The sequence below is a fragment of the Tamandua tetradactyla genome, chromosome 2 (genome assembly GCF_023851605.1).
Source record: "Tamandua tetradactyla isolate mTamTet1 chromosome 2, mTamTet1.pri, whole genome shotgun sequence".
In the NCBI taxonomy this organism is placed as follows: Eukaryota; Metazoa; Chordata; class Mammalia; order Pilosa; family Myrmecophagidae; genus Tamandua; species Tamandua tetradactyla.
This window is the reverse complement of record NC_135328.1, coordinates 194,401,952-194,428,255: the sequence shown is the minus strand read 5'-3', so window position 1 is coordinate 194,428,255 and position 26,304 is coordinate 194,401,952. Positions and strand designations below refer to the sequence as shown.

At 48.4% G+C, this 26,304-nt stretch overlaps 1 protein-coding gene across 1 annotated transcript; it reads left to right on the top strand.

Annotated features, from left to right (window-relative positions):
- Nucleotides 1-1,987: 1,987 nt before the first annotated feature.
- SERINC2 (serine incorporator 2) lies at nucleotides 1,988-25,897 on the top strand. The gene is made up of 10 exons (XM_077150516.1): nucleotides 1,988-2,096; nucleotides 9,262-9,423; nucleotides 10,174-10,364; nucleotides 10,758-10,837; nucleotides 11,306-11,443; nucleotides 12,081-12,250; nucleotides 12,696-12,786; nucleotides 13,105-13,246; nucleotides 24,100-24,315; nucleotides 25,313-25,897. The coding sequence occupies exons 1-10, from the start codon at nucleotides 2,058-2,060 to the stop codon at nucleotides 25,446-25,448; spliced, it is 1,365 nt and encodes a 454-aa protein (XP_077006631.1). The 5' UTR covers nucleotides 1,988-2,057; the 3' UTR covers nucleotides 25,449-25,897.
- Nucleotides 25,898-26,304: the final 407 nt, after the last annotated feature.

Sequence of the window (26,304 nt, the reverse complement as noted above, 5' to 3'; positions counted from 1 at the left end):
CTGGCCTTGGGAGTGGGGACCCACGCTCAACTGTCTCTTCCCAGCTTCCCTATGCCGTCATTTCTCCCTATTGGGTTGGCCCTTAAGATCGCTTTGTCTCTCTCCCTCCTCTTGCTCCCAGGAAAGGCTGCGAGGGGCACACCTTGAAGGAGAGCAGCTCACACAAGCATGATTTTTCCAAAAAAGTTTGCATTTCTAAGGGGGACAAGGCCTTAAGGCAGAGCAGTGCACCCAGCGGCGCATATTAGGTACAGGGTAACCTTAAAGGCTGGATAGGAGGAAACTGGTATAGGGGCTGTTGTTGGATCAGACCCGTCAGTGGTACAAGTTCGGACGCTTGTTCATTCAGAAAGCATTCATGGCCCTACTATGTGCCAGGCTCTGTTCTGCATCCGGGGCGGGGGCAGGGGGTGGGGGCTTGAGATGAAGGGAACGTCCCCGGGAGGCTCAAAGTCTCTCAAGGCTCCAGAGTAGGGAAGGACTGAATGTGGACTGCTGCTGGACAGAGAAAAAGGAGGGCCTAGATATTGTGACCTCAGCTTTCCAATAGAGATAGTGAGATGTCAAGGACAGGTCTTGGGGTCTAAGGTCAAGGCCAGACCAGATGGCCCTCCAGCTTGGTCCCCTACTAGCGGCATGGCTTTGAGCAACAACAGTGACTAGAAAAACCATAGCCAATATTTATTCAGTGCTGAGTTTTGGTACAGCAAGTTACTTTACTTCTTAGTGCCTCAGTTTTGCTATCTGTAAATTGGGTGGGAGGGGGTTTAACCTACATCTCAGGGCTGTTGTAGGGCTTGTGGGGGTAGGAGTTTTTACAGGTTCAAGCTCCATGATAACCTTGGTTATTTGGGAGGTCATAAGAGAGACCCTTATTGTTTTGGAAACAAGAGGATATCATTCATAATGGGGTCAGTAAGTAGGTTAGGGTGTTTTATTAGGTTCTCTTTACCAAGAAGCTATGGGATGGGAAGGGTAAAAAGGGGGATAATGGGGAGGACTTTCTGGGAGGAGGAAATTCTGTGGGCGAAGATGTGGAGGAGGCAAACTGTAGGTTGTGCTTGCGGAACAGCAATTACTGGCCAAGCCTGGCCCCTAGTGAATCACCCAAGGATGCAGTCAGGCTGGATCTTTGGCTCCGAGGCCCTCTGTGAGGCACCCAAACTTCCTTTTCTAATATTATCCTGCCTAGAGTTGGGCGAGGAAAGGGCTGGAGGGTGAATTGAGATTAATTACAGAGCCGTTCTTCTAGGTCTTTCCCACCTACCCCTGGGTGGGTAGGTGGGGGGGTTGGATCTGCCAGGAATGTGACCCACACGCACCCCTTCTGATCTCTTTAACCGGGGGCCAGCAATTAGGCATCCCTGGGGAGTGGTGAACCACACCTATGGGTGCTTGTGGCCCAAGACAGTTGCTAGGAGTCAGGAGGGTTTGAACGGTGGGCGGACGGGAGTGGGGGCAGGTTGAAAGTGCGAGACCTGAGTCCTAGGAGAAACTAGCACTCCCATGGTGTGTTATTCCACGTATCCCTCTAATAGCCTTAGGAGATAGGCACTAGCATACCCTCATTTTTACAGGAGGGGAAACCGAGGCCCAGGGATGTGAAGTGACTTGTCCATGGTCCTTTATCCAATCATTCATCATTCAACTTGTGTGCATGGAGCACGGGCTCTGCGCCAAGCGCTGAGCAGTCAGCGGTGACCACCTCTCAGCCTCTACCCCCAGGGGTGACAGTTTGAGGTCACGACACGGCCTCGCTGGAACTCGAACCTAGGTCTCACTATTTCAAACCTTCGCTTTGGACCAGGACGCGAGCCAGGGCCAGATTGGGGTGCGACGGGACGGCTCGCGTGGCAACCCCCTCCCTCCACGGGCGCCGCCCGCACACCTGCCACAGGTGTGCCGGGGGCGGCGCCGAGCGCCGCCGGAAAGCGTAAGAGGTTTCTGACGGTGGGGCGGGGCCTGGGCGGGGCCGGGGCGGGGCCAGGCCGCGGTGCCCACAGTCCCGCGGATCCCCGGGCCGGCGCGCTGTGCCGGGTGCTCGCCGCGCCGCTGCCATGGGGGCCTGCCTGGGAGCCTGCTCCCTGCTCAGCTGCGTGAGTCCCGACTCCGGCGTACCCGCCCGCCCGCGCCGCTTGCGCTTTCTTTGGTCCCGCACTTTGTTCTCACCTTCTCGCTCCAGATAGTTTCTTCTTTTTCTTTCCAACAAACTTGACTTTCCCGGCCGGCACCCCGTCTCCTCGCGCCCCCTTCTCCTCTCCGCAGCCCCGCGAACCCTCTCCCTGCCATTCCCCGGCGGCTGGTGTCTAGGGCTCGGGTTGAGCGGGGGAGGGGTTGGGGTGCGCCGTAGGGCTCCGAAGAATTGGGGAGACCGAAGCCCAGAGCCCGGGTCCCGGGGTGCGGCTGGCTGAGCGCTGCGGGCCCCACCCCCGCCTGTGGCCCCACCTCGCCCAACTTTGGAGTCCTCGGGGTGCGTCTCTTCTCCCCGGCGCTCGGACTCTTTGTGTGGCCTACCTGGTCTCCCTCCCTTCTTGCCCTGTGTCCTTCACCGTCTCTGTCAGTCGGTCCGTCTGTCTGCCTCTGTTCTTCCCGCTCTGTTCTGCCCGTTTGTACTTGTGAGATCATCCGTCTCTGTCCGTTTGTTTCTTCCCGTCTTTGTCTATCCATGGCCTCTCCGCTTGTCATTGTCTGCTTCTATTGTCATGTGTCTGTCCTTCTGTTAGTCCATCCTCTGTCTCTGCGAGTCCTTGTCTCTGGCTCCTTCGGTCTGGCTCTTGTTAACTTCTGAGCATTTCCCCAGAGAGCCCCAGACCTTTTCCATCTGGGCCCCAGAGCTGAAATGGGGGCAGGGTAGGGGAGCACCGAGCTTTCCTCAGCCACCTTCCAGTGAGGTTGATGCCAGTTGCCAGCGAACACCTGGGCCAAACCCTGGTTGGGAGACAGGAATTAGGGGAGGTCAGGAAGCTGGGGAGTGCCTGGGCACCCTGAGTGGGGGGTTGGGAAGAGGCCTACCTCTGTTTGGGGGCTGCTGCCAGCATAGGGGAGGGGCTTTAGCCAGACCCTGGCTGGGAGGCCCCTTCTCCTTTCCCTTTTCCCAGCCTCCCAGTCGGGTCTCCTTTCCGTCTTCCCCTCATTAAATCTTTCTGAGGTTCATTCAGGCAGCCCGCCATTCCCCACCCCCTCTGGCCCCACACAAAGAGGAGCAGAGAGAGAGAGGGGGGCCTGGTGGCTGCTGAGCCTCAGGACTTGCTTTCCTTTGTCCCTGATTTGTGTGTGTGTGTGTGTGTGTGTGTGTGTGTGTGTGTGTGTGTGTGTGTGTCTGGGTGTGGAGTGTGGGGGTAGGGAACTGGGGATCTAGAGATTGCTTAACAGCTGTTTTCTGGGAATGGGGAAGCTGGAGAGTGGGTTCCTGGACAAGTCTCTCGTCCTCTCTGGGCCTCTGCTTTCCCATCTTTGAGGTGTGTGTGTATATGCACATGCCCACGTGTGTACAGGAGGAGGAGTCAAAGCTGGTGTCTGGGATCCCTCCACACCCAGATGAAATCAATGTTTGGGCTGGGTCCGTGGCCGGAAGGGTTTGCTTCCTGGTGAGGGTGGGAGAGCCGTCTCTGAGTTGATCAACTTTCTATCTGGTTGATTCTGGTGAGGCCCAGACCCTGGGTGGGCTGACCTGGGGCTGGGCCTTTGAGGGGAGGCCTGTCAGCACCCCTGTGTCCCCATCTATAGGTTGGGGCAGTAATAGCACCTCGCCTCATGGTGCTGTTGTGAAGAGTCAATGGGACAAGGCACGTGACGTGCTCAGCACATTTCCTGGCACATTGTGAGTGCTCATAAACAGGAGCTATTGCTGCCATCATCCAGGAAAGGCGAGTGGAGAATTCCCTCTGGAGATAGACAAAGCTGGGCTGAGTCATAGAATCCCACAAGGAGCCTACAGTGCTGAGAGCAGAAGGCACCTGAGCAGCCTGTCCAAACCCTCCTTTAACAGATGAGAAAACTCCGGACCAGAGAGGTTAGCTGACTTGCCTGTGGCTGCAGAGTGAAGGGAAGGGGAACTGCAGGATCAGGAGTAAAATCTGACTCCGGGGCAGGCTTCTGCCCATGCCTTCCTGCCTGTCCCCACATCCTTGTTGTCTGAGGGACAAGGTTGGCCCCGGGTAGACTTGGGAAGTAATTTAGTATCTAATACCTGCAAAGGAACTGCCCTCCTTTCTGTGTCCTCCCATTGGGGTTCTGGCCCCTGACGTTTACTGAGCACCTACTGTGTACCTGGCACTGTGCTTCGTCCTTCACCCCTGCCATCTCACCCCCAGCCCCATGACATAGTTTTATACATTTTACAGTGTGTTTTTTACGCTGTAAATGTACTTTTTACATTTGCGTTGGCACAGGCCCAGCCCCATAGAAAGCGCTACGTATATGCTTCCATTTAATCCTCACAGTGAGCCCACTTCACAGAGCCAGTTACTATTATTCCATGTCACAGATGAGGAAACTGTGTCAGAGGGACGGTGATTTTCCCATGGCCACACAGGAGTAAGCGGTGCAGCTGGGCTTTACCAGACATAGATAACATCCTGTTCCTTGAAGATTTGCCCCTGCAAGAGTGACGTTTTAATGGGGGTTCCCCAGGCAACTTCAGGGGCAACATTTTGGGATGCACAGGTTGGTGCGGAAGGCTGTTTTTTTTAGAGCACCTGTAGGTTTACAGAAAAATCATACTGCAAGTCGAGCCCCCCCAACAGTTTTCCCTATTATTAACATTTTCCATTAGTGAGGTACATTTGTTACAGTTGATAAACTGGTATTCTACTTATATTCTTAACTCAAATCCAAAGTTTTCATTAGAGTTCATTCTTTGTGTCGTATGTTCTGTGTTTTTTTTCTTAAACTTTTATTGTGGTAACATATATAACAAAATTTCCGATTTAAACTATTTGCTAGTATATAGTTCAGCGGTGCTAGTTACATTTCCAGTGTGGTGCTCCCATCGTTACCATCCATTACCAAAACTTTCCTGGGGAAGATTTTCATACTCAGGGGTGGGCCCATCATGCCTCTGGAATAGCCTTATATTTGGCTGCAAGTGAGTCCCACCCTGGGTGGGGAGATAAGATGAAGCCACAAAGGTTGGTTGAGTCACCAGGTAAGCTAGCACGTGGTGAGCTGGCCCATCAGCACACTTTTAGGGAGGGCCTTCCAGATGGCAGGGAGAGCAAGAGGCCTCTGGGTCCAGTTCTGGCTTGGCCTCTTTTCAGCCATGTGACTGTGGGCACTTTCTCCTCTGAGCCTCTGACTCCATGTATGTGAAATGGTGACACCAGTGGGACCTGCCTCTTAGACTGTTGCAAGGATTAAATGGGACTGCACACACGTTAGCATGAAGCTGGCATGTGTGGCCCATCTACAAACACCCCAGGGTGATAAATTGCTTTCGACCATGTGGAGGAAGTGGTGACGCTTGTGGAACGTAGGGCTGTTGGACTGCAGAGCCTGGTCTCTGAGCCATTTTGCTGTCCTGACCCGGGAGCCCATTTTACAGATGAGAAACTGAGTCCTGCAGCCGGAAGAAGGGACTTGCCTCAAGTCATATAACCAGTGAGGGGCAGAGCCATGACCAGGGCGTGCGTTCTCTGCCCTTGGGAAGTATGAATTCAATAGTTTGGGGCTGGGTTTTGCCTTGTCCTAGGGTGTCTCAGCCAGTTCTGGGCTTGTTTATAAAGTCACAAGTTGTATCCCATTCTTACCGGGCCCAGTTTGTTCTAAACAAATGTAACTAACTCTAAATTGTGGTCCAGCCCTCCACTACCTCCCCACCCACCTGTTGCCCTATGAGTTCAAGAACATGTGTCGCTGACCCTCGGGGCAACCTGGAGAGTGTGAATGACTCCATGACAGCCCGTTCCCACCATGCCAAACTACTCGTGACCCCAGAGCTGTCCAGCAGTGGCAGAGCTTGCTTTGGGAGGTAGTGAGCTCCTTGTAACTGGCAGTGTGCGGGCAGCAGAAATGCCCAGCTGCCTTCCTTTTCTTACTTGGAGAAAGGCTAGACTGGCTGAATATCAAGAAGAACCTTGTATGTTTAAGACTGTAAGACCCGGGACTTGTAAGTTCAGTGAGTTCCCCATTCTCCGAATCTGGGTTGGTGCTGAAATTCAGCCGCTGTTAGCATTCTGATACTTTTCCTTTGCTGCCTTTCCCCCCTGGTGCATTTGGGGGCCAGGGCTGAGGTGGGAGGGAGGGTGATTGTCATCGTAGTGCTAGAGCAGGTTTTATCTGCCTTGGCTTCTAACCTTATGTCATAAGCATTAGTCCGTGTTGCTCCATGGCAGCTGAGTGCTGTGTTTCTTTCCCTCAGTCCCATTTCAGGGAATGAATGGGCTGCCACTGCCCCCAGTTGTTGGGCATTAGGTTATTTGCAGTTTTTTTGAGATTCTGAGAGCTCACAAAGCCTCAAGCTTTGTGCCTACTTAAGTGTTTTTCTTTATTTAAAACTTTAATTTTTTGTACTTATGAAATCAACTTTATTAAGATACTACTTATTTACAATAAAATGTATCCACTTTAAGTTTTACCTGTACATCTGCCCCATTCGGCAGAGAATTCCCTATTACGGGAGCATCTTGGTGTACTAATGGGCATTTACTCATTTTCAATTTTTCCCTGTTATTTCCCGATTGTTAGCAGTATTACAATAAACTGTGTGCATGTGTGTATATATGTGTTCTTACTCCCGGGGCTGGTGTTTCCTGGGAGAAGTTCCTGTAGGAGCTACCCCAGAGGTGCAGTGACTGGGTCAAAGTGTATGACGTTTCCAAGCATGCGCCACTCCCCGTCTCCCCGCCCCCACCCCGTGGCCCCTTGCTGAAATCAGAATAGCAGGGGGCTGGTGTGTATTTTCCTCTCTCTGACTTGGTCTCTTTGGCTGTCGGCCAGGCCCTTGGGAATCCAGAGGTTTCAGGTATCAGGAAAACTTGGATTTTGATCTCCAAGAACCAGAGTAAATCAAAAGGTTCCCTGACTGCAGCTGGGCAGCTTTTCCTGTGTCTCAAATGTCCCTAGTTGAAATGTAACAAGCCAGAGCCAGGGCCTGACCCAGACGCTTGGGTACCTGGTTTTTGGGGTCAGCGTCTCTTGGCCTCCCTTGGTTTTCCCTGGCACTGCAGGGGTTATTTTTGTCATTGGTTGTTTTGATATTAAATGAGACTGCCATCAGTGAGTCAGCAGGCTGGGAAGGGCTGCAGCTCTGCAGACAGAGCCTGGGCCTTGGCACAGACAGACCTGAGTTTGAATCCTAGCTCCTCAGCTCCCTTTCTGCATGACCATAGTCTGTTTACCTCTCTGAGTCTTAATGTATATAAAGTGCTTACCATAGTACTGGGTACTGAATAACTTTGTAATTGGTAGCTACCACTATAACTTGGACCCCCAGCACTATTAATTTGCTGTGTGACGTGTTTCTTAAACTCTCTGATCTTAAGTTCCTCATCTATAAAATGTGAATAAAAATCTATTCTGATAACTACAGTACTCTTTATGATTTACAAAACGCTTATCTGGCATTTGCTTGTCTCCTCACCTCCCAGTGGTGGCCATGGGTGGAAGGCAGGGCTTGGGTGGGGGTAGGGGGGCTGCAAGATGTAACCGAAAGTTGCTGGAGGGGCAAACTGTTATGATTTGGACTGTGAAGAATGATTTCATGCTGCAAGCCTTTCATTTAGCGTCCATGTTGTCCTTATATCTGGGGGTGATGGTCCCAGAGGAATGAGAGACCCTTTCAGCCTGCGCTCCGCAAAGCTAGTCTTTAAATGTGGGGCTATTCCTGTCACTCCTGGCTTAAAACTCTTGCAGGGTCTTGTGCGTGGCTTCCAGGCCCGGTGTGGCCTGACCCGGGCCAGCCTGTCTGGCCTCCTTGCTTGCCACCTGCTCGCGAAGCTGTGGCTGCAAAGGCTTTCTTGTAGATTCCTGACAACTTGTCTTGTGGACACTGAAGCACTTCTTCAGGAGGGTCTTCCCTGGCCCGCCACTCCCCTTTCGAAATGAGGACACCAGTGGTCCCTCGTGGCAGCGTGCACTTTTTCTTATTTACAGCATGTGTAATGATTTTTTTAGTGTCTCTCTCGCCTGCGTAAGGAAAGCCATGGGCCAGGCTCTTAAATACCTGGGCGAGGAGTTGGGGCTCTGTAGGGGAAGGTGAGCAGGTTACCAGATGTAGTTAGATGCAGGTACCCTTCCTCAAAGGCTGGACTGTGGACTCTGCTCCCAGAGAGGAGACTCTGGGAATGAATGGCACTCAGCCCCTAAATGATTTCAGCCCATTAAGGGCTGGCTGGGCAGAGGGCCCAGGAGAGGGAAAGGGTTAGACCACCCCCTGCTGTCGGAAGCTGGCATAGCCCCAGAGTGAGGAGAGGATAGCCACTCAGTTTGTTGTTACTCATTCAGCAGATGTTTATTTTGTACTTGCTGCGTCTCGAGGTCTTAGCATGTGTCTGGTATTGTGCCAAACACTTTATATTCATTCAACAGATATTTATTGCACGCCTACTAGGTGTCAGGTCCTGTTCCAATTTCTGGGAATACTAAAGTGAACAAAACAGATAAAAACCCCTGCCCCCATGGAGCCCAAGTGCTAGAAATGGGTGACAGACACAAGTAGAATATAAAGCTTCTCAGATGACAGTAAGTTTTATGCAAAGAATCTAAGCTGGGAAGGGGAACAGGGAGCCTGAGGAGATTACAATTGAAAATTCTTATTTTATTGTCACAGCCATCCTGTGAGAAGTAAGTGTCCTTATCATTCCTGTTTTAGAAGAGGAAACTGAGGTTCAGAGAGGTTGAGGAAGTTGTCCAACGTCACGCAACTAACCAGCACTAGAGCTGGGCTGGGCTTGGCTTCTTATTTTTTTTTTTTTTTTTTTTGCCACTTTGCCTCCCCCCCCCCCCGCCCCAAATAAGAAACTGCATGATGCCAACTTGCTTTCCTTGAAGCCACAGTAACACCAGAGATAGACCTGGGCTTGCACCTGGATTCTTCTGCACACAGTTCTGTACCTTTTGGTGACCCAGCCTCTCTGAGGCTTGATTTCCTCAGCCTCCCCTCCCCACTAGGCTTGAGAGTTGGGTTAAGTTTTGGGGATGAGGTGTGCCAGGCACAGTGCAGGTGGGTTTGGAAACGTTGGATGGCATGTGGTGGGTGCTGCATCTCGGGCAGGGGAAGAAAAGGGAGGCAGGGAGTAGAGGTGCCACCCCTCCCCGCCCCAGGCGTCCTGCCTCTGCGGCTCGGCCCCTTGCGTCCTGTGCAGCTGCTGCCCCTCCAGCCGCAACTCCACGGTGAGCCGCCTCATCTTCACCACCTTCCTCTTCCTCGGCGTGCTGGTGTCCATCATCATGCTGAGCCCGGGCGTGGAGAGTCAGCTCTACAAGGTGAGCAGCTGCGGGGCACACGGGCCAGGGTCTCTAGGGAGAGGTTGCTAGAGGCCGGAGGACCTGGGCTTGGGGTCGTGGCTAATCAAGAAGGGGTGGGCAGGAGGATTTGGGCCCACTGAGCACCCAGGGTTGGCACCAGGGATGTTTCTTCATGTGAAGAGGAGAGCTTGGACCTCAACCTCACGTGGGTCTCATAAATGAAGGTCCCCTTGGAAGGTGTGGTTATTCGTCGTGGCCCCCAGACACTGGGTGCAGTTCCCCAGTTGAATGCTCCAGCCCAGCCTGGGGCTCCAGCTCTTCCCTTTATCTCCGTGTTTCATAGCTGTGCACAAACCCCTGGGAGACTTAGGCCAGTGGCTCTCACGGATTGGAGTGTATAAAGGTATGAATCACCTGGGGAGTTGGTTAGGAATGTAGATTCTCAGACCCCACCTTAAAGACCTAATTCTGTAGGACAGGGGCCTTGGAATCTGTTTTCCTCCAAGATCGCAGGTGATTTCTGATCTAGGTGACGGGTGGAGAGCACTTTGGGAAATCTTGGTCAGTACTGAGGTTGTGGGGACCAAAGGGAAACACACAGATCGCAGCAGGATGCGAGGACACCATGAGATGGATGGGGAGGCGCCGGTGGCCCGCCCGGCCCAGCCCCTGCTGGGAGCACCTCCTTCCTGCCAGCGGGGGCTCCTCGGGGGCCACCGGGACCCCGCGTGGGGCGGGGACTTCAGGCCGCTCTGTCTGTCTTTGCAGTTGCCCTGGGTGTGTGAGGAGGGGTCCGGGACCCCCGTCGTCCTGCAGGGCCACATCGACTGTGGCTCCCTGCTCGGCTACCGCGCCGTCTACCGCATGTGCTTCGCCACGGCAGCCTTCTTCTTCCTTTTCATGCTGCTCATGGTCTGCGTGCGCAGCAGCCGGGACCCCCGGGCCGCCGTCCAGAACGGGTGAGGGAGGGGCCCCGCCTGCCCCTGCCCCTCCCCCAGGGGCTCCTCCCTTCTCCGCCTGCTTCTGGGGAGCCCCAGACCTGACCCTCAGATGCAGGAGCCCTGCAGCCAGGAATGTGGTTCTTCCCGTTTCTCAAATGAGGAAATAAAGCTCAGAAAAGGCAGTGACTCGCCTGAGGCCCACGGGCACGTTAGTGACCCAGCGGGGACAAGAAGCGGGGTGACTGCTCTTCCCACTGCCCCTCAGGGTTGGGTTTAGGACCGATCGGACCTTTTGTACCCACCAGACAGAAAGTTCCTCTTCACCTCACCCAGCATCTGCTCTTCGGGGGCTCCTGGGGGCCGGCCCGTCACCCAGTCCTCTGGTCCCTTCCTCTCCTTCCTCCATCGTAGGTTTTGGTTCTTTAAGTTCCTGGTGCTCGTGGGCATCACCGTGGGCGCCTTCTACATCCCCGATGGCTCTTTCTCCAACAGTAGGTGGTTTGTGGGGAGGGGGAGGGGACAGGGCTATGGGAGGGAGGGGGGTCCCCAGCACTGGTGGGAGGCTGCCCTTTGCCTGACACAGAGACCCCAGGCTGCTGCCCCCACCCTCCACCACGAGACAGCACCGTGCTGCTGGCCATGTGGCCTTTAGGCAATTTGAGGTGTGGAGGTGGGCCAGCCTCGTCCCTAACCACACCCTGCCCTACTATTTGTGACTCTGAGCATGGCTGGGGGCTCCCTATGGGGAAGGGACTTTGCTTCTTTTCAGTGTTTCCACTGCCAGGCATGGTGCAAACAATTGCTAAATGGATAAATGTGGGTGAGAAAGACTGGGGTGGGGGGTGGGGGTGGTGCCAGTCCCAGGAGGCCTGGGGGCCTGGGCCCTGCTGGCCTCCCCCCACCCACTCCCTAAGCTATGGCTGAACCTCTTCGCCTCACTCCCCTCTCCCCGCACCCAGTCTGGTTCTATTTTGGTGTTGCCGGCTCCTTCCTCTTCATCCTGGTCCAGCTGGTGCTGCTCGTGGACTTTGCACATTCCTGGAACCAGCGGTGGCTGTGCAAGGCTGAGGAGCGTGACTCGCGGGCCTGGTACGCAGGTCAGTGCTGCCCGCCCAGACTCAGGGGAGAGCTGAGCTGGAAAGGCATTGCAGGGCTTGTTAGTTCAGACAGGGGGTCGGGTCCTTTTCAGGGTACCCAGACCATGTTTCAGATGACACTGAAACCCCCATGGCAGAAGTACCTGTCCAATTCTCTTTGAGTTCAGAATAAATAGAAAAGAAATGCTCACTTAGGTGCTGGCTTAGTTTTTTGGGGTTTTTTTTGTTTTTTTTTTTTTGCATGGGCAGCCTCGGGAACTGAACCCGGGTCTCCGGCATGGCAGGCGAGAAATCCGCCACTGAGCCACTGTTGCACCACTGGTGCTGGTTTAATCTTTGCTAGAGACAGCAGGCCTTAGATCATTTATCAAGCTCAGTTTTCTTGTTAAAATAAATTGTATTGTATTCATTGGATTTATTTTTAAGGTTACTTGATTTATAGTGAGCAAATCCGTTTAGTTCAGAAGTTAAATGAATGGGGCACAAATCACAAGGTGTCAGTGAATGACAGAAGTTTAGGAAACACGGATATCATTCCTCAGAGGAGGAAACTGAGTCCCAGAGAGGGGGATGGACTGCCCGGCAGGCCCCCTTGAGGGAGCCTCCTGCCCACCTGCCTACTGACCCTCCCGCCCAGGCCTCTTTTTCTTCACCCTCCTCTTCTACGCTCTGTCTGTTGCGGCCGTGGTGCTGCTGTTCATCTACTACACCCGGGCTGGTGCCTGCTACGAGGGCAAGGTCTTCATCGGCCTCAACCTGACCTTCTGTGTCTGTGTCTCCATTGTTGCCGTTCTGCCCAAGATCCAGGTGAGCCTGCCCCGCCCCCTTGGTGTATGAAACCACCCCTGGGACCATGGAACCTTGGGGCAGGGGTGTTCAGTCATGCAGGCTTGCGTTAAGAATGGGGCTTCCGAGTCAGCCTCCCTGGGTTAGAGTCTTGGTATGCACACATGTGTGCTGGGTGCCTTTGGGAAAGTGTCTGAACCTCTCTGTGTCTCTCCTTAAAAGTAAAATGGGGATAATAGTACCTACTATCTGGAGTTGGTCTCAGGATTGAGAGTGTATTTGCAGAGCACTTTGAACAGTGCCTGACATATAGATGTCAATCAGATGTTAGCTGTTGCCATCAATTTTGTTGTTGTTGTTTTTATCAGAATCAGGAGAAAATTAGGGTTGGGTGTGAGTGGGCTGGGTAGGGGTGGGGTGGCATTGGGTCTGGCAGGGGTCTTACCTATAAACCTTCCCTTACCAGGATGCCCAGCCCAACTCAGGTCTACTGCAGGCCTCAACCGTCACGCTGTATACCATGTTTGTCACCTGGTTGGCCCTGTCCAATGTCCCAGGTGAGTATGAGACCTGACCTTGATCCTGGGCTATTGCAACCTGATGGGGAGGGGATTGGGAGCCTTCACAGGTGTCAGAGACCCCCCAGCTCCAGCCCATTTTGAGACTCAGTCCTTCAGGTTGGTGGGACCCAGTCTGTTCCTGAAGCTCCCTGTCATTTTGTCGAGTAAGCACAGTCTGTTGCTGGATGGGGTTGTCAGTTGTGTGTGCATGTGTCTGTCCCTCCACTTGGGTTGGCTCTCTGCCCACACTCAGGGCTACCTGGCTAACTTGACCTCGCTTGCATGGGCCAAGGGTGACTGTGCTCCCATCCCCAGACCAGGAATGCAACCCTCATCTGCTGACCTCCCTGGGCAATGAGACAGTCCTGGCAGGCCCCGAGGCCGACGTGACCCAGTGGTGGGATGCACCAAGCATCGTGGGGCTTGTCGTCTTCATCCTATGCACCCTCTTCATCAGGTATGGCCTGGGCTGCTCTCTGGGGTGGGATTATGGTAGGAGGCCCAGAGCTGGAATTGAGGGGAGGGCATAGGCGTCCGTCCCTAAGGTCTAAGATGCCCTCAGCAAGCATGCCCAGCTCCTGTACTGTGCTGGTGGGGAAACTGAGTCCAGCAGAGGGCATACTGCGAATGACAGCAGAGGGGGGACGAGAAGTCAACCCCTCCCTGCTTCCTGGCCCAGGGTCCTTTCCTGCCCATCAGGTTGCCGTGCCAAGCTCTGAGCTGGGTGCCTGTGGCTGCGTGGGCAGGGCAAGACCCTCAGCTGCAGCCAGCAGTTCCTGGCCTGGACCAGCAGTTCTAGGCTTTGTTACTTACTGATTTGTGGCCTCAGGGCAAGAGGCTCAGCCTCTCTGGGTTTCAGCTTCCTTCTCCGTGAAAGGAAGATCAGAGCCTCCGCTGGCCAGCATGGTTGTGACAGCACAACGTCACCTGAGAGATGGCAGCCTCACACTTCAGATCACACAAAAACTTCTTTTTTTTTAAACTTTTTTTTTTAACTTTTTAAAATTGTATAATATAACATATATATATATATATATACACACAAAGCAAAGAAAGAAAAAGCAATAGTTTTTGAAGCACTTTTCAACAAGTAGTTACAGGACAGATCCCAGAGTTTGTCATGGGCTACTATACCATCCTCTCAGATTTTTCTTCCTAGCTGCTCCAGAATAAGGAGGCTAGAAGGCATAAATATTTTTTTATCATCACAATTGACTTTTGTGTGTGTGTGTGAAAAATAACATATATACAAAAAAGTAATAATTTCAAAACACAGCATAACAATTAGTTGTATAACAGATTTCAAAGTTTGGTATAGGTTACATTCCACAATTTTAGGTTTTTAATTATAGCTGCTCTAAGATACTGGCAACTAAAAGAAATACCAATTTAATGATTCAACAATCATATTCATTTGTTGAACCCTACCTTCTCTGTATAGCTCCACCATCACCTTTGATCTTTCTATCCCACTCTTTAGGGGTATTTGGGCTATGGCCATTCTAACTTTTTCATGTTCACAGCAGCTTCTTTTTAAAGAGGGATCTTAGTGGGTGTTTATCAGTTGGATGTTAGAGCTGGGCTGCCTAGGCTCGAATCTGGCACTGTCACTTACTAGCAGTGTGATTTTGGGCAAGTCACATAAATACTGTGCCTCAGTTTCCTTATCTGAAAAATGGGGATAAAAATAGCCCCGATCTCACTGGGTTGTTGGAGGTTGTTGATGAGTTAATAAGTATAAAGCATTTGGAAAGGAACATGGCAAGTAGTAGGCGCTATACAAGTTACCATGGACATTGGTACAACTGGGTGAATGTGAGGGGCTGTTTTGTTAAGAGTTGCTGATCATAATATTCAGTATAATTGTTGTTTACACTGAATCTGGCAGATCTGGAGTTTGCCTCCTCAGGGCCCAACATTTCCTCAAGTCCCGCTTTCTCTGTTTCCCCTTTATTCTCTAGAGAGAATTTTGGCCCTGCTTCTCCACTCTCCCCTACTCAGCCATCCTGCATGCTGTTTGTTTTCCTAAAAGCAGCACCCCTGCCTCCAGACCCCTGGGTCGGAATATTCTGAGACTGTTTCACATTTTCTTTTGTCTCATTTTGGCCTTTTTCAAAACATTTTCTCCAAGTCAAGTCTATGCAGTTCACAAACACCTCTCTTCATTGTCATTCACTTGATACCTTTTTCAACCTGGAAAGACTCATCTTAGCTCCATTTTACAGATGAGAACACTGAGAGTCAGGTAGGAGCAGCCACATGTCCGAGGCCATGAGCAGCAGAGGCCATGGGGCTTCAGCACTTTGCCTTAACCCCTTGTCCTTCATCCTTCTCCTCCCTGACCCTGCGTGGTAGCTATGCTTCTGATGCTTCTCATATTCCTATCTCCCTGTGCCATGTCCACTGGGCAGCCCTTCTGAGAGCCCAGGGGTGCCTGTCTGTCCTTAGTACAGTTCTTAAAACTATGCTCCTTAAAGCAGAAGCAGAAGCAGCTCTGTATGGGCGGGGCCCACTGATAGCTGTTCCCCCAGCTCTAGACCACCTCGATCTGGATCTGGGCAGTGGACGCCGGCAGAATACTTGGTGACTGCACGAAGGGATGGTTCTGCCCGTTTGGCACAGGGGTCAGCTGAGGCTCAGCAAGGGGTGATTCCTCACCTTGATGGGGTGGGGCTGGAATCCAGGTTTCCTTCATTTTTCCTTTTTTTTAATGTAAGTTGAATTTTCAAAATTGTTCATATGGCTCAAATTATTAAATACTTTAATTATTTAATACTTTTAATTATTAAAATTAAAATAGTTTTAATTAAGACCTCATTATAGAAAAAGAGGGCTGTAAAATCATTATTATCATTATCGCTTTTAGTATAAACTTGAAGGAAGGGGAGGTAGCTGGTTAAAGATCAAAGAAGAAGACAACATTAACAGCAAAATAGCATTATTTTTAAAAAATTTTTTATTAATTAAAAAAAATTAACAACAAACAAAACATTAAGATATCATTCCATTCTACATATATAATCAGAAATTCTTAATAGCATCACATAGTTGCATATTCATCATTTCTTAGAACATTTGTATTGATTTAGAAAAAGAAATAAAAAGACAACAGAAATAAAAACAAAACGATAACAGAGAAAAAAAAGATTGTACATACCATACTCCTTACCCCTCGCTTTCATTTACCACTAGCATTTCAAACTAAATTTATTTTAACATTTGTTCACCCTATTATTTATTTTTATTCCATATGTTCTACTCTTCTGTTGATATGGTAGATAAAAGGAGCATTGGACACAAGGTTTTCACATTCACTGAGTTACATTGTGAAAGCTATATCATTGTTCAGTCATCATCAAGAAACATGGCTACTAGAACACAGCTCTACATTTTCAGGCAGTTCCCTCCAGCCTCTCCACTACCTCTTGAACAACAAGGTGATATCTACTTAATGCGTAAGAATAACCTCCAGGATAACCTCTCCACTCTGTTTGGAATCTCTCAGCCATTGACACTTTGTCTCATTTCACTCTTCCCCCTTTTGGTTGAGAAGGTTCTCTCAATCCCTTGATGTTAATTCTCAGCTCATTCTAAGGTTTTTCTCAATCCCTTGATGCTTAGTCTCAACTCATTCCAGGATCTCTGTCCCACGTTGCCAGGAAGATCCACACCCCTGGGAGTCATGTCCCATGCAGAGAGGGGGAGGGTGGTGAGACTGCTCGTCATGTTGGCTGGAGAGAGAGGCCACATCTGCGCAACAGAAGAGGCTCTCTTGGGGGTGACTCTTAGGCCTAAATTTTAAGTAGACTTGACCTATCCTTTGTGGGGTTAAGTTTCATATGAAAAAACCCCAAGACTAGGGGCTCAGCCTATAGCTTTGGTTGTTCACACTGCTTGTGAGAATATCAAGAATTCAACTTGGGGAAGTTGAATTTCTCCCCATTCTCCCCATTCCCCAATGGGGACTTTGCAAATACTTTTCTACTCACTGATCAAATCACCCTGGAATTCATTGGGGCACCACTCTGGACAAACCAACAAAATCTCATGTGCTACCTGATTCCAAGTACTTATGACGTTCAATCAAACTATCTACATAAGTTATATTAGGAAATGCTCTAGTCAAAATATAAATTTTGTAACAAATACACATTTTTTGCTTTAGTCTCACACATAAGGTGACATTTCAAAATATTAATTACCATCTATTTTCAGCACCCTGCCATAATGACGTTCCTCTGTTCTTCCTCATGCAATAACATTTTTTAAATTTGTACATTGTACAGTTCACTATTATTATACACTCTAGGCATTCCTAGATTATACCATCTCAATCTTTAACATCTATATTTCTTTCTGATTTCATTTATGTCCCCAGCCCTCCTCCCTCTATCAGTCTCACATGCAGCTTCATTCAGTGTTTTAACATAATTGTATTACAGTTAGGTAGTACTGTGCTGTCCATTTCTGAGTTTATGTATCCAGTCCTGTTGCACGGTCTGTATCCCTTCAGCTCCAATTACCCAATATCTTACCCTGTTTCTATCTCCTGATGATCTCTGTTACCAAGGAAATATTCCAAGTTTATTCACTAATGTCAGTTCATATCAGTGAGACCATACAGTATTTGTCCTTTAGTTTTTAGCTAGTCTCACTTAGCATAATGTTCTCCAGGTCCATCCATGTTGTTACATACTTCATAAATTTTTTCTGTGTTAGAGCTGCATAATATTCCATCGTATGTATATACCACAGTTTGTTTAGCCACTTGTCTGTTGATGGACATTTTGGCTGTTTCCATCTCTTTGCAATTGTAAATAATGCTGCTATAAACATTGGTGTGCAAGTGTCCGTTTGTGTCTTTGCACTTAAGTCCTCTGAGTAGATACCTAGCAGTGGTATTGCTGGGTCATATGGCAATTCTATATTCAGCTTCCTGAGGAACCGCCAAACTGCCTTCCACAGTGGTTGCACCATTTGACATTCCCACCAACAGTGAATAAGTGTGCCTCTTTCTCTACATCCTCTCCAGCACTTGTCATTTTCTGTTTTGTTGATAATGGCCATTCTGGTGGGTGTGAGATGATATCTCATTGTGGTTTTGATTTGCATTTCTCTAATGGCCAGGGACGTTGAGCATCTCTTCATGTGCCTTTTGGCCATTTGTATTTCCTCTTCTGAGAAGTGTCTGTTCAAGTCTTTTTCCCGTTTTGTAATTGGATTGGCTGTCTTTTTGTTGTTGAGTTGAACAATCTTTTTATAAATTCTGGATACTAGACCTTTATCTGATATGTCATTTCCAAATATTGTCTCCCATTGTGTAGGCTGTCTTTTTACTTTCTTGATGAAGTTCTTTGATGCACAAAAGTGTTTAATTTTGAGGAGCTCCCATTTCTTTCTTTCTTCAGTGCTCTTGCTTTAGGTGTAAGGTCTTTAAAACCGCCTCCAATTATAAGATTTATAAGATATCTCCCTACATTTTCCTCTAACTGTTTTATGGTCTTAGACTTAATGTTTAGATCTTTGATCCATTTTGAGTTAACTTTTGTATAGGGTATGAGATACGGGTCCTCTTTCATTCTTTTGCATATGGATATCCGGTTCTCTAGGCACCATTTATTGAAGAGACTGTTCTGTCCCAGGTGAGTTGGCCTGACTGTCTTATCAAAGATCAAATGTCCATAGATGAGAGGGTTTATATCTGAGCAGTCTATTCGATTCCATTGGTCAATATATCTATCTTTATGCCAGTATCATGCTGTTTTGACCACTGTGGCTTCATAATATGCCTTAAAGTCAGGCAGCGTGAGACCTCCAGCTTCGTTTTTTTTCCTCAAGATACTTTTAGCAGTTCAGGGCACCCTGCCCTTCCAGATAAATTTGCTTATTGGTTTTTCTCTTTCTGAAAAGTAAGTTGTTGGGATTTTGATTGGTATTGCGTTGAATCTGTAAATCAATTTAGGTAGAATTGACATCTCAACTATATTTAGTCTTCCAATCCATGAACACGGTATGCCCTTCCATCTATTTAGGTCTTCTGTGATTTCTTTTAACAGTTTCTTGTAGTTTTCTTTGTATAGGTCTTTTATCTCTTTAGTTAAATTTATTCCTAAGTATTTTATTCTTTTAGTTGCGATTGTAAATGGAATTCGTTTCTTGATTTCCCCTTCAGATTGTTCATTACTGGTGTATAGAAACACTACAGATTTTTGAACGTTGATCTTGTAACCTGCCACTTTGCTGTACTCGTTTATTAGCTCTAGTAGTTTTGCTGTGGATTTTTCAGGGTTTTCGACATACAGTGTCATATCATCTGCAAACAGTGATAGTTTTACTTCTTCCTTTCCAATTTTGATGCCTTGTATTTCTTTTTCTTGTCTAATTGCTCTGGCTAGAACTTCCAACACAATGTTGAATAACAGTGGTGATAGTGGACATCCTTGTCTTGTTCCTGATCTTAGGGGGAAAGTTTTCAGTTTTTCCCCATTGAGGATGATATTAGCTGTGGGTTTTTCATATATTCCCTCTATCATTTTAAGGAAGTTCCCTTGTATTCCTATCCTTTGAAGTGTTTTCAACAGGAAAGGATGTTGAATTTTGTCAAATGCCTTCTCTGCATCAATTGAGATGATCATGTGATTTTTCTGCTTTGATTTGTTGATATGGTGCATTACATTAATTGACTTTCTTATGTTGAACCACCCTTGCATACCTGGGATGAATCCTACTTGGTCATGATGTATAATTCTTTTAATGTGTTGCTGGATTCGATTTGCTAGAATTTTGTTGAGGATTTTTGCATCTATATTCATTAGAGAGATTGGTCTGTAGTTTTCTTTTTTTGTAATATCTTTGCCTGGTTTTGGTATGAGGGTGATGTTGGTTTCATAGAGTAAATTCGGTAGCTTTCCCTCCACTTCAATTTTTTTGAAGAGTTTGAGGAGAGTTGGTACTAATTCTTTCTGGAATGTTTGGTAGAATTCACACGAGAAGCCATCTGGTCCTGGACTTTTCTTTTTGGGAAGCTTTTTAATGGCCGATTCAATTTCTTTCCTTGTGATTGGTTTGTTGAGGTCATCTATTTCTTCTTGAGTCAAAGTTGGTTGTTCATGCCTTTCTAGGAAGTTGTCCATTTCATCTACATTGTTGTATTTATTAGCATAAAGTTGTTCATAGTATCCTGTTATTACCTCCTTCATTTCTGTGGGGTCTGTGGTTATGTTTCCTCTTCCATTTCTGATATTATTTATTTGCGTCCTCTCTCTTCTTCTTTTTGTCAGTCTTGCTAAGGGCCCATCAATCTTATTGATTTTCTCATAGAACCAACTTCTGGTTTTATTGATTTTCTCAATTGTTTTTATGTTCTCAATTTCATTTATTTCTGCCCTAATCTTTGTTATTTCTTTCCTTTTTCTTACTTTGGGGTTAGTTTGCTGTTCTTTCTCCATTTCTTCCAAGTGGACAGTTAATTCCTGAATTTTTGCCCTTTCTCCTTTTTTGTATAGGCATTTAGGGCAATAAATTTCCCTCTTAGCACTGCCTTTGCTGCATCCCATAAGTTTTGATATGTTGTGTTTTCATTTTCATTCACCTCGAGATATTTACTGATTTCTCTTGTAATTTCTTCCTTGACCCACTGGTTGTTTAAGAGTGTGTTGTTGAGCCTCCGCATATTTGTGAATTTTCTGGCGCTCTGCCTATTATTGATTTCCAACTTCATTCCTTTATGATCTGAGAAAGTGTTGTGTATGATTTCAGTCTTTTTAAATTTGTTGAGACTTGCTTTGTGACCCAGCATATGGTCTGTCTTTGAGAATGATCCCTGAGCACTTGAGAAAAAGGTGTATCCTGCTGTTGTGGAGTGTAATGTCTTATAAAATGTCTGTTAAGTCTAGCTCATTTATTGTAATATTCAAATTGTCTGTTTCTTTATTGATCTTCTGTCTGGTTGTTCTGTCCATTGTGAGAGTTAGATTGGAAGTCTCCAACTATTATGGTAGATGTGTCTATTTCCCTTTTCAGTGTTTGCAGTGTTTGCCTCACATATTTTGGGGCATTCTGGTTCGGTGCATAAATATTTATGATTGTTATGTCTTCATGTTGAATTGTTCCTTTTATTAGTACATATTATCCTTCTTTGTCTCTTTTAACTGTTTTACATTTGAAGTCTAATTTGTTGGATATTAGTATAGCTACTCCTGCTCTTTTCTGGTTGTTATTTGCATGGAATATCTTTTCCCAACATTTCACTTTCAACCTATGTTTATCTTTGGGTCTAAGATGTGTTTCCTGTAGACAGCATATAGAAGGATCCTGTTTTTTAATCCCTTCTGCCAGTCTATGTCTTTTGATTGGGGAGTTCAATCCATTAACATTTAGTGTTATTACTGTTTGGGTAGTACTTTCCTCTACCATTTTGCCTTTTGTATTTTATATGTCATATCTAATTTTCCTTCTTTCTACACTCTTCTCCACACCTCTCTCTTCTGTCTTTTCCTGTCTGTCTCTAGTGCTCCCTTTAGTATTTCTTGCAGAGCTGCTCTCTTGGTCACAAATTCTCTCAGTGATTTTTTGTCTGAAAATGTTTTAATTTCTCCCTCATTTTTGAAGGACAATTTTGCTGGATATAGAATTCTTGGTTGGCAGTTTTTCTCTTTTAGTAATTTAAAAATATCATCCCACTGTCTTCTCGCCTCCATGGTTTCTGCTGAGAAATCTACACATAGTCTTATTGGGTTTCCCTTGTATGTGATGGATTGCTTTTCTCTTGCTGCTTTCAAGGTTCTTTCTCTTTGACCTCTGACATTCTGACTAGTAAGTGTCTTGGAGAATGTCTATTTGGATCTATTCTCTTTGCGGCAAGCTGCACTTCTTGGATCTGTAATTTTAGGTCTTTCATAAGAGTTGGGAAATTTTTAGTGATAATTTCTTCCATTAGTTTTTCTCCTCCTTTTCTCTTCTCTTCTTCTTCCGGGACACCCACAACACGTATACTTGTGCACTTCATATTATCATTCAATTCCCTGAGTCCCTGCTCATATTTTTCCATTTTTTTTCCCTATAGTTTCTGTTCCTTGTTGGATTTCAGATGTTCCATCCTCCAGTTCACTAATCCTAACCTCTGTCTCTTGAAATCTACCATTGTAGGTTTCCATTGTTTTTTTCATCTGTTCTGCTGTACGTTTCATTCCCATAAGTTATGTGATTTGTTTTTTCAGACTTTCCATTTCTTCCTTTTGTTCATTCCTTGCCTTCTTCATATCCTCCCTCAATTCATTGATTTTGTTTTTGATGAGGTTTTCCATGTCTGTTCGTATATTCTGAATTAATTGTTTCAGCTCCTGTATCTCATTTGAACTATTGGTTTGTTCCTTTGACTGGGCCATATCTTCAATTTTCCTGGTGTGATTTGTTATTTTTTGCTGGCGTCTAGACATTTAATTACCTTAATTAGTTTATTCTGGAAATTGCTTCCACTTATCTTACCTAGGGTTTTCTTGCTAGATGAGTTTGTTGTCTATCTGTCCTTTGACCTTCAGCTCAGCTTTTTCTGGACCTCTAGCTTAGGTTTTGTTTAACAGAGGATAATTTTTCAGTTTTTGTTTTCTTGTTTCTTGCCCTGCTTGTAAGGTGCCTTTTCCCTCCCCATCCTTTGGAGGGTCTACATAGGTATTATAGACTCCAGCCGGGTTTTGCCAGACTAAACTGGACTCCTATCGGGGGAAGGAGTCACCTGTGTCAGTTTTCCCTGAGGGTGAGACCCAGCAGGTTAAAAGACTTTCCTGTGAAGTCTCTGGGCTCTGTTTTTCTTATCCTGCCCAGTATGTGGTGCTTGTTTGCCTGCGGGTCCCACCAGCAAAAGATGTTGTGGCTCCTTTAACTTGGAAGGCTCTCCCTGCTGGGGGCGTGGTGGAGACAGCGGAGAGGTTGTAGGCTGGTTTTAACGGCTTCAAATTGCCAAGCCCTGGGTTCTGAATTCCTTGAGAGAGGGATTCCACCTGAGTTGGGCTTCACCCTTCCCCTGGGGAAGGCACAGGTGGGAGACAGCCCTGAAAGCAGTCTGCTTCTGCCTATGCCTGGGGCAGTTGCAGCCCGAGCAGTCCTGCCGCTGAATCTAGAGGCAGCCAAGCCTCCGTAGAAACAGCCACAAAAACCTCCGTTTCGTCCCCTTTCCTCTTTTTCGGTTAGCCCAATAAGCGACCTCCGCCTTGACCAGTTTTGCCTGATTGGGAGCCTATTTTTAGTCAGAATTTTTAAATTAATGCCACAATTGGTGTTTGGTTGGACTCGGTCCCTGCTACTGTTAGAATGTCTTTCCTTTCCCTCTGGGAAGCCGCCTGTGGGGGAGGGGTGCCGGGCGCCCATGGCTTGGGGAACTCACGGTTCTGGGGAGACTTGCAGCCAGTCCAGCTGGTCCAGACTGGGGTACACTGTGTGTCTGGTCACTGCCGTGGTTCCAGGAGCTGTTCTGTACTGTTTCTGGTTATTTAGTAGTTGTTCTGGAGGATGAACTAAAATGCGCATGTTGCTAAGCCGCCATCCTGGCCCCTCCCTCCATATTAGCATCTTCCAAAATAGCATTATTAATTAGCATTATTAAATAATGTACTTGGTAGTAGTAGATATTCAATAGTAGTAGTAGTGGTGCTTGGTAGTAGTAGATATTCAATAAATATTTCTTGAATTATTAAATGAATATCTTAATAGTAATGGCTTATTTGGTTTATACTCTATGCTAGGCACAGTGCTTAGAGTTTTTTAGGTTTTTTTTTAGCTTTTAAAAGGGGGAATTTAATAAGTTGCTAGTTTACAGTTCTAAGGCCGAGAAAATGCCCCAATTAAAACAAGCCTATAGAAATGTCCAGTCTAAGGCATCCAGAGAAAGATACCTTGGTTCAAGAAGGCCGATGAAGTTCAGGGTTTCTCTCTCAAGTGAGAAGGCACATGGTGAACACAGTCAGGGTTTCTCTCTCGGCTGGAGTGCTCAGAGTTTTAATTCCATTATTCCATTTCCCTTCCCTTTAGTTCTCCCAGCAATGCTATAAGGAAGGTTCTATTTTCCATAATTTTATAAATGAGGAATCAGGGCTCAGAGAGGTTGTGTCTTGCCCAAAGTCACACAGAGAGGTGGGGTTGAGTTGGGAGTCCAGGTTACCAGGTTACCTGGGTTACCTCCTTGGCCCAGGGCCTAACTACTGGTCACTGACTCCTGAGGCTCGTAAAGTCCCTGCTCCTGGCCTCTTGGCCATGCCAGGGGCAACAGCCCTGACTGCCTGCCCTCCTCCCTCCCTGCTTCCTCCACCTCTGCAGCCTGCGCTCCTCCGACCACCGGCAGGTGAACAGCCTGATGCAGACGGAGGAGCGCGTGCCCACGCTGGAGGCCACGCAGCAGCAGCAGGTGGCGGCCTGCGAGGGCCGAGCCTTCGACAATGAGCAGGATGGCGTCACCTACAGCTACTCCTTTTTCCACTTCTGCCTGGTGCTGGCCTCCCTGCACATCATGATGACACTCACCAACTGGTACAGGTATGTGCAGCTGGACTGGGTGAGGATGGAGCCCAGAGTGCCTGGGGTGCGTGTGCCCCACATCTCTTCTGGCCCATCCCTGTGTTTTTCCTGATATCTCAACAAGGCTTGGGGTGGGGATGTCTGTCTAAGACCCTCCCTAGAGCCTGTGCCATCTGTGCCCCAGTCCCCCTGCTGGTGCCCTACCTGCTCACCTCCTGGCCCTTCATAAAGTGCCTGAAAGGTGGAGCTCAACAGGAAGTGGGGTGGTCCAGGACAGGCTGGGCTTACAGGACCAGAGAGGGTGATTTGGGTCACAGGGTCAGACTTGGGTTTCATGGTTGGAGGGCTAGGATTAGGATGTAGAGGTTAGGATCAAATTCATAGTATCAAGGATAGAAGTCATGAGATCAGAGGTTGGGCTTGTGGTCAGAGAGTCATATATTTATTTGGTCATTTGGTTGGAATTATGGTTAGGAGGCCGTGAAGCTAGGATTGAAGTGGCAAGGTCAAAGATAAGGTCAGAGTAACAAGGTCAGGGATCAGGACTGGCATCTCAGGACCAAGGGTCAGAATTGAGTTGAGTTTCAGAACTGTGGTCATAAGGTCAGGGGTCATGGCTGGGGTCATAGGGTCAAAGGTCAGAATTAAGGCTAGAAGTCAGGACTAAATTCGGGAGCTCCAGACTCTCAAGATCAGGGATCACAAATGAGATCATAGAACTGAAATCACAAGGGTATGGGCCAGGAGTTAGGGCACAGACTCAGGGACCAGGACTGAGGTCATAAGGTCACGGGCTAGGACTGGAGTGAAAGTTGGAACTGAGGTCAGGGTCAGGTCTGTAGTACAAAGTCAAAGGCTGTCTGGGGTCACAAAGCCAGGTGTCAAGACTGAGGATCAAAAATGTCAGAGGTGGGGACTACAGAGCCGGAATTGAAGTCAGGGGTCCCAGCTGGGGTCATAGGACTGAGGTCACAAGATTGGGGACAAGGCTCATGGGGACGCTGGTGTGTTGTAGACCTGGTGAAGCCCGGAAGATGATCAGCACGTGGACAGCTGTGTGGGTGAAGATCTGTGCCAGCTGGGCAGGGCTGCTGCTCTACCTGTGGACCCTGGTAGCCCCCCTCCTCCTGCCCAGCCGCGACTTCAGCTGAGCCAGCCCCCTGCAGCCTGCTCACCCATGCCTCAGGGTGCAGTGACAGACAGCTACCCCGAGATGCTGCTCGACCAGCCTGGCCCTGCCCCTCCTCCAGGGCTTGGCCCTCGGCTGAGCCCCTCCGTTCTTAGTGCCTTTTGGATTGAAAAGGGTCAGGCTCAGGCCTGAGCTCCCTTTCCCCCAACCCAACACCCCTGGAGCCTCTGCCTTCTTGCCCTGGTTGCCAGTACCCTCTTGGGATAAAATGACCCCCTTGTCCTTGTCCTCAGGCTCCCCATGAGAAGGGGCTGAAGGAGAGGTCCCGCAGGGCACATGGAGCACTTGCCATGCTGGGGTGCTCGGCACTGAGGCATGGGTATTCCTGACCCCACCCCCAGGGCACCCCACTCCCTCCCTGGACTGTGCCTTACTGAGTCTCTTGGACTTTGCTCAATAAACAAGCCAGTGTGTGCCTTCCATGCTCTGTGCCCACTCACCCTGGGGCCTGGGGAATGGGGGTGGGTCCGTCCCATCTGGGGCCAGGCCACTGTGTCTGGGACAGGAATGACAGGGGAAAGGAGGCTAATTCACTGGGGCCAGACTACAAGAGGCCTTGAGGGCGAGGCAGAGGAACGTAGATTCCGTTCTCTGGGTCACGGGGCATGTGCTGTGAGCGGGGAGGGTTGGTGGTATAAGGAGAGAGGGGCAGACCAGGGCTTTAGAAAGATCCCTCGGGAGAGGGGAGGAATAGGGGACGTAAAGACAGTAGGACCAGCAGGAGACCAGAGCAGTGTCCACTGTGGGGTGGAGAGGCCAGAGCCACGGTAGAGAGGAGTGGGTGATGCTGAGGAGCTCATACCCCACCTGCCTCCGCA

What these genes read in the sequence shown, in the direction of transcription:
- SERINC2 (XM_077150516.1), top strand. Translation starts at nt 2,058, where the DNA reads ATGGGGGCCTGCCTGGGAGCCTGCTCCCTGCTCAGCTGC. An exon ending in CCTGCTCCCTGCTCAGCTGC is followed by an intron (nt 2,097 to 9,261) that starts GTGAGTCCCGAC and finishes TCCCCGCCCCAG; the next exon opens with GCGTCCTGCCTCTGCGGCTC. An exon ending in GGCCCTGTCCAATGTCCCAG is followed by an intron (nt 12,787 to 13,104) that starts GTGAGTATGAGA and finishes TCCCATCCCCAG; the next exon opens with ACCAGGAATGCAACCCTCAT.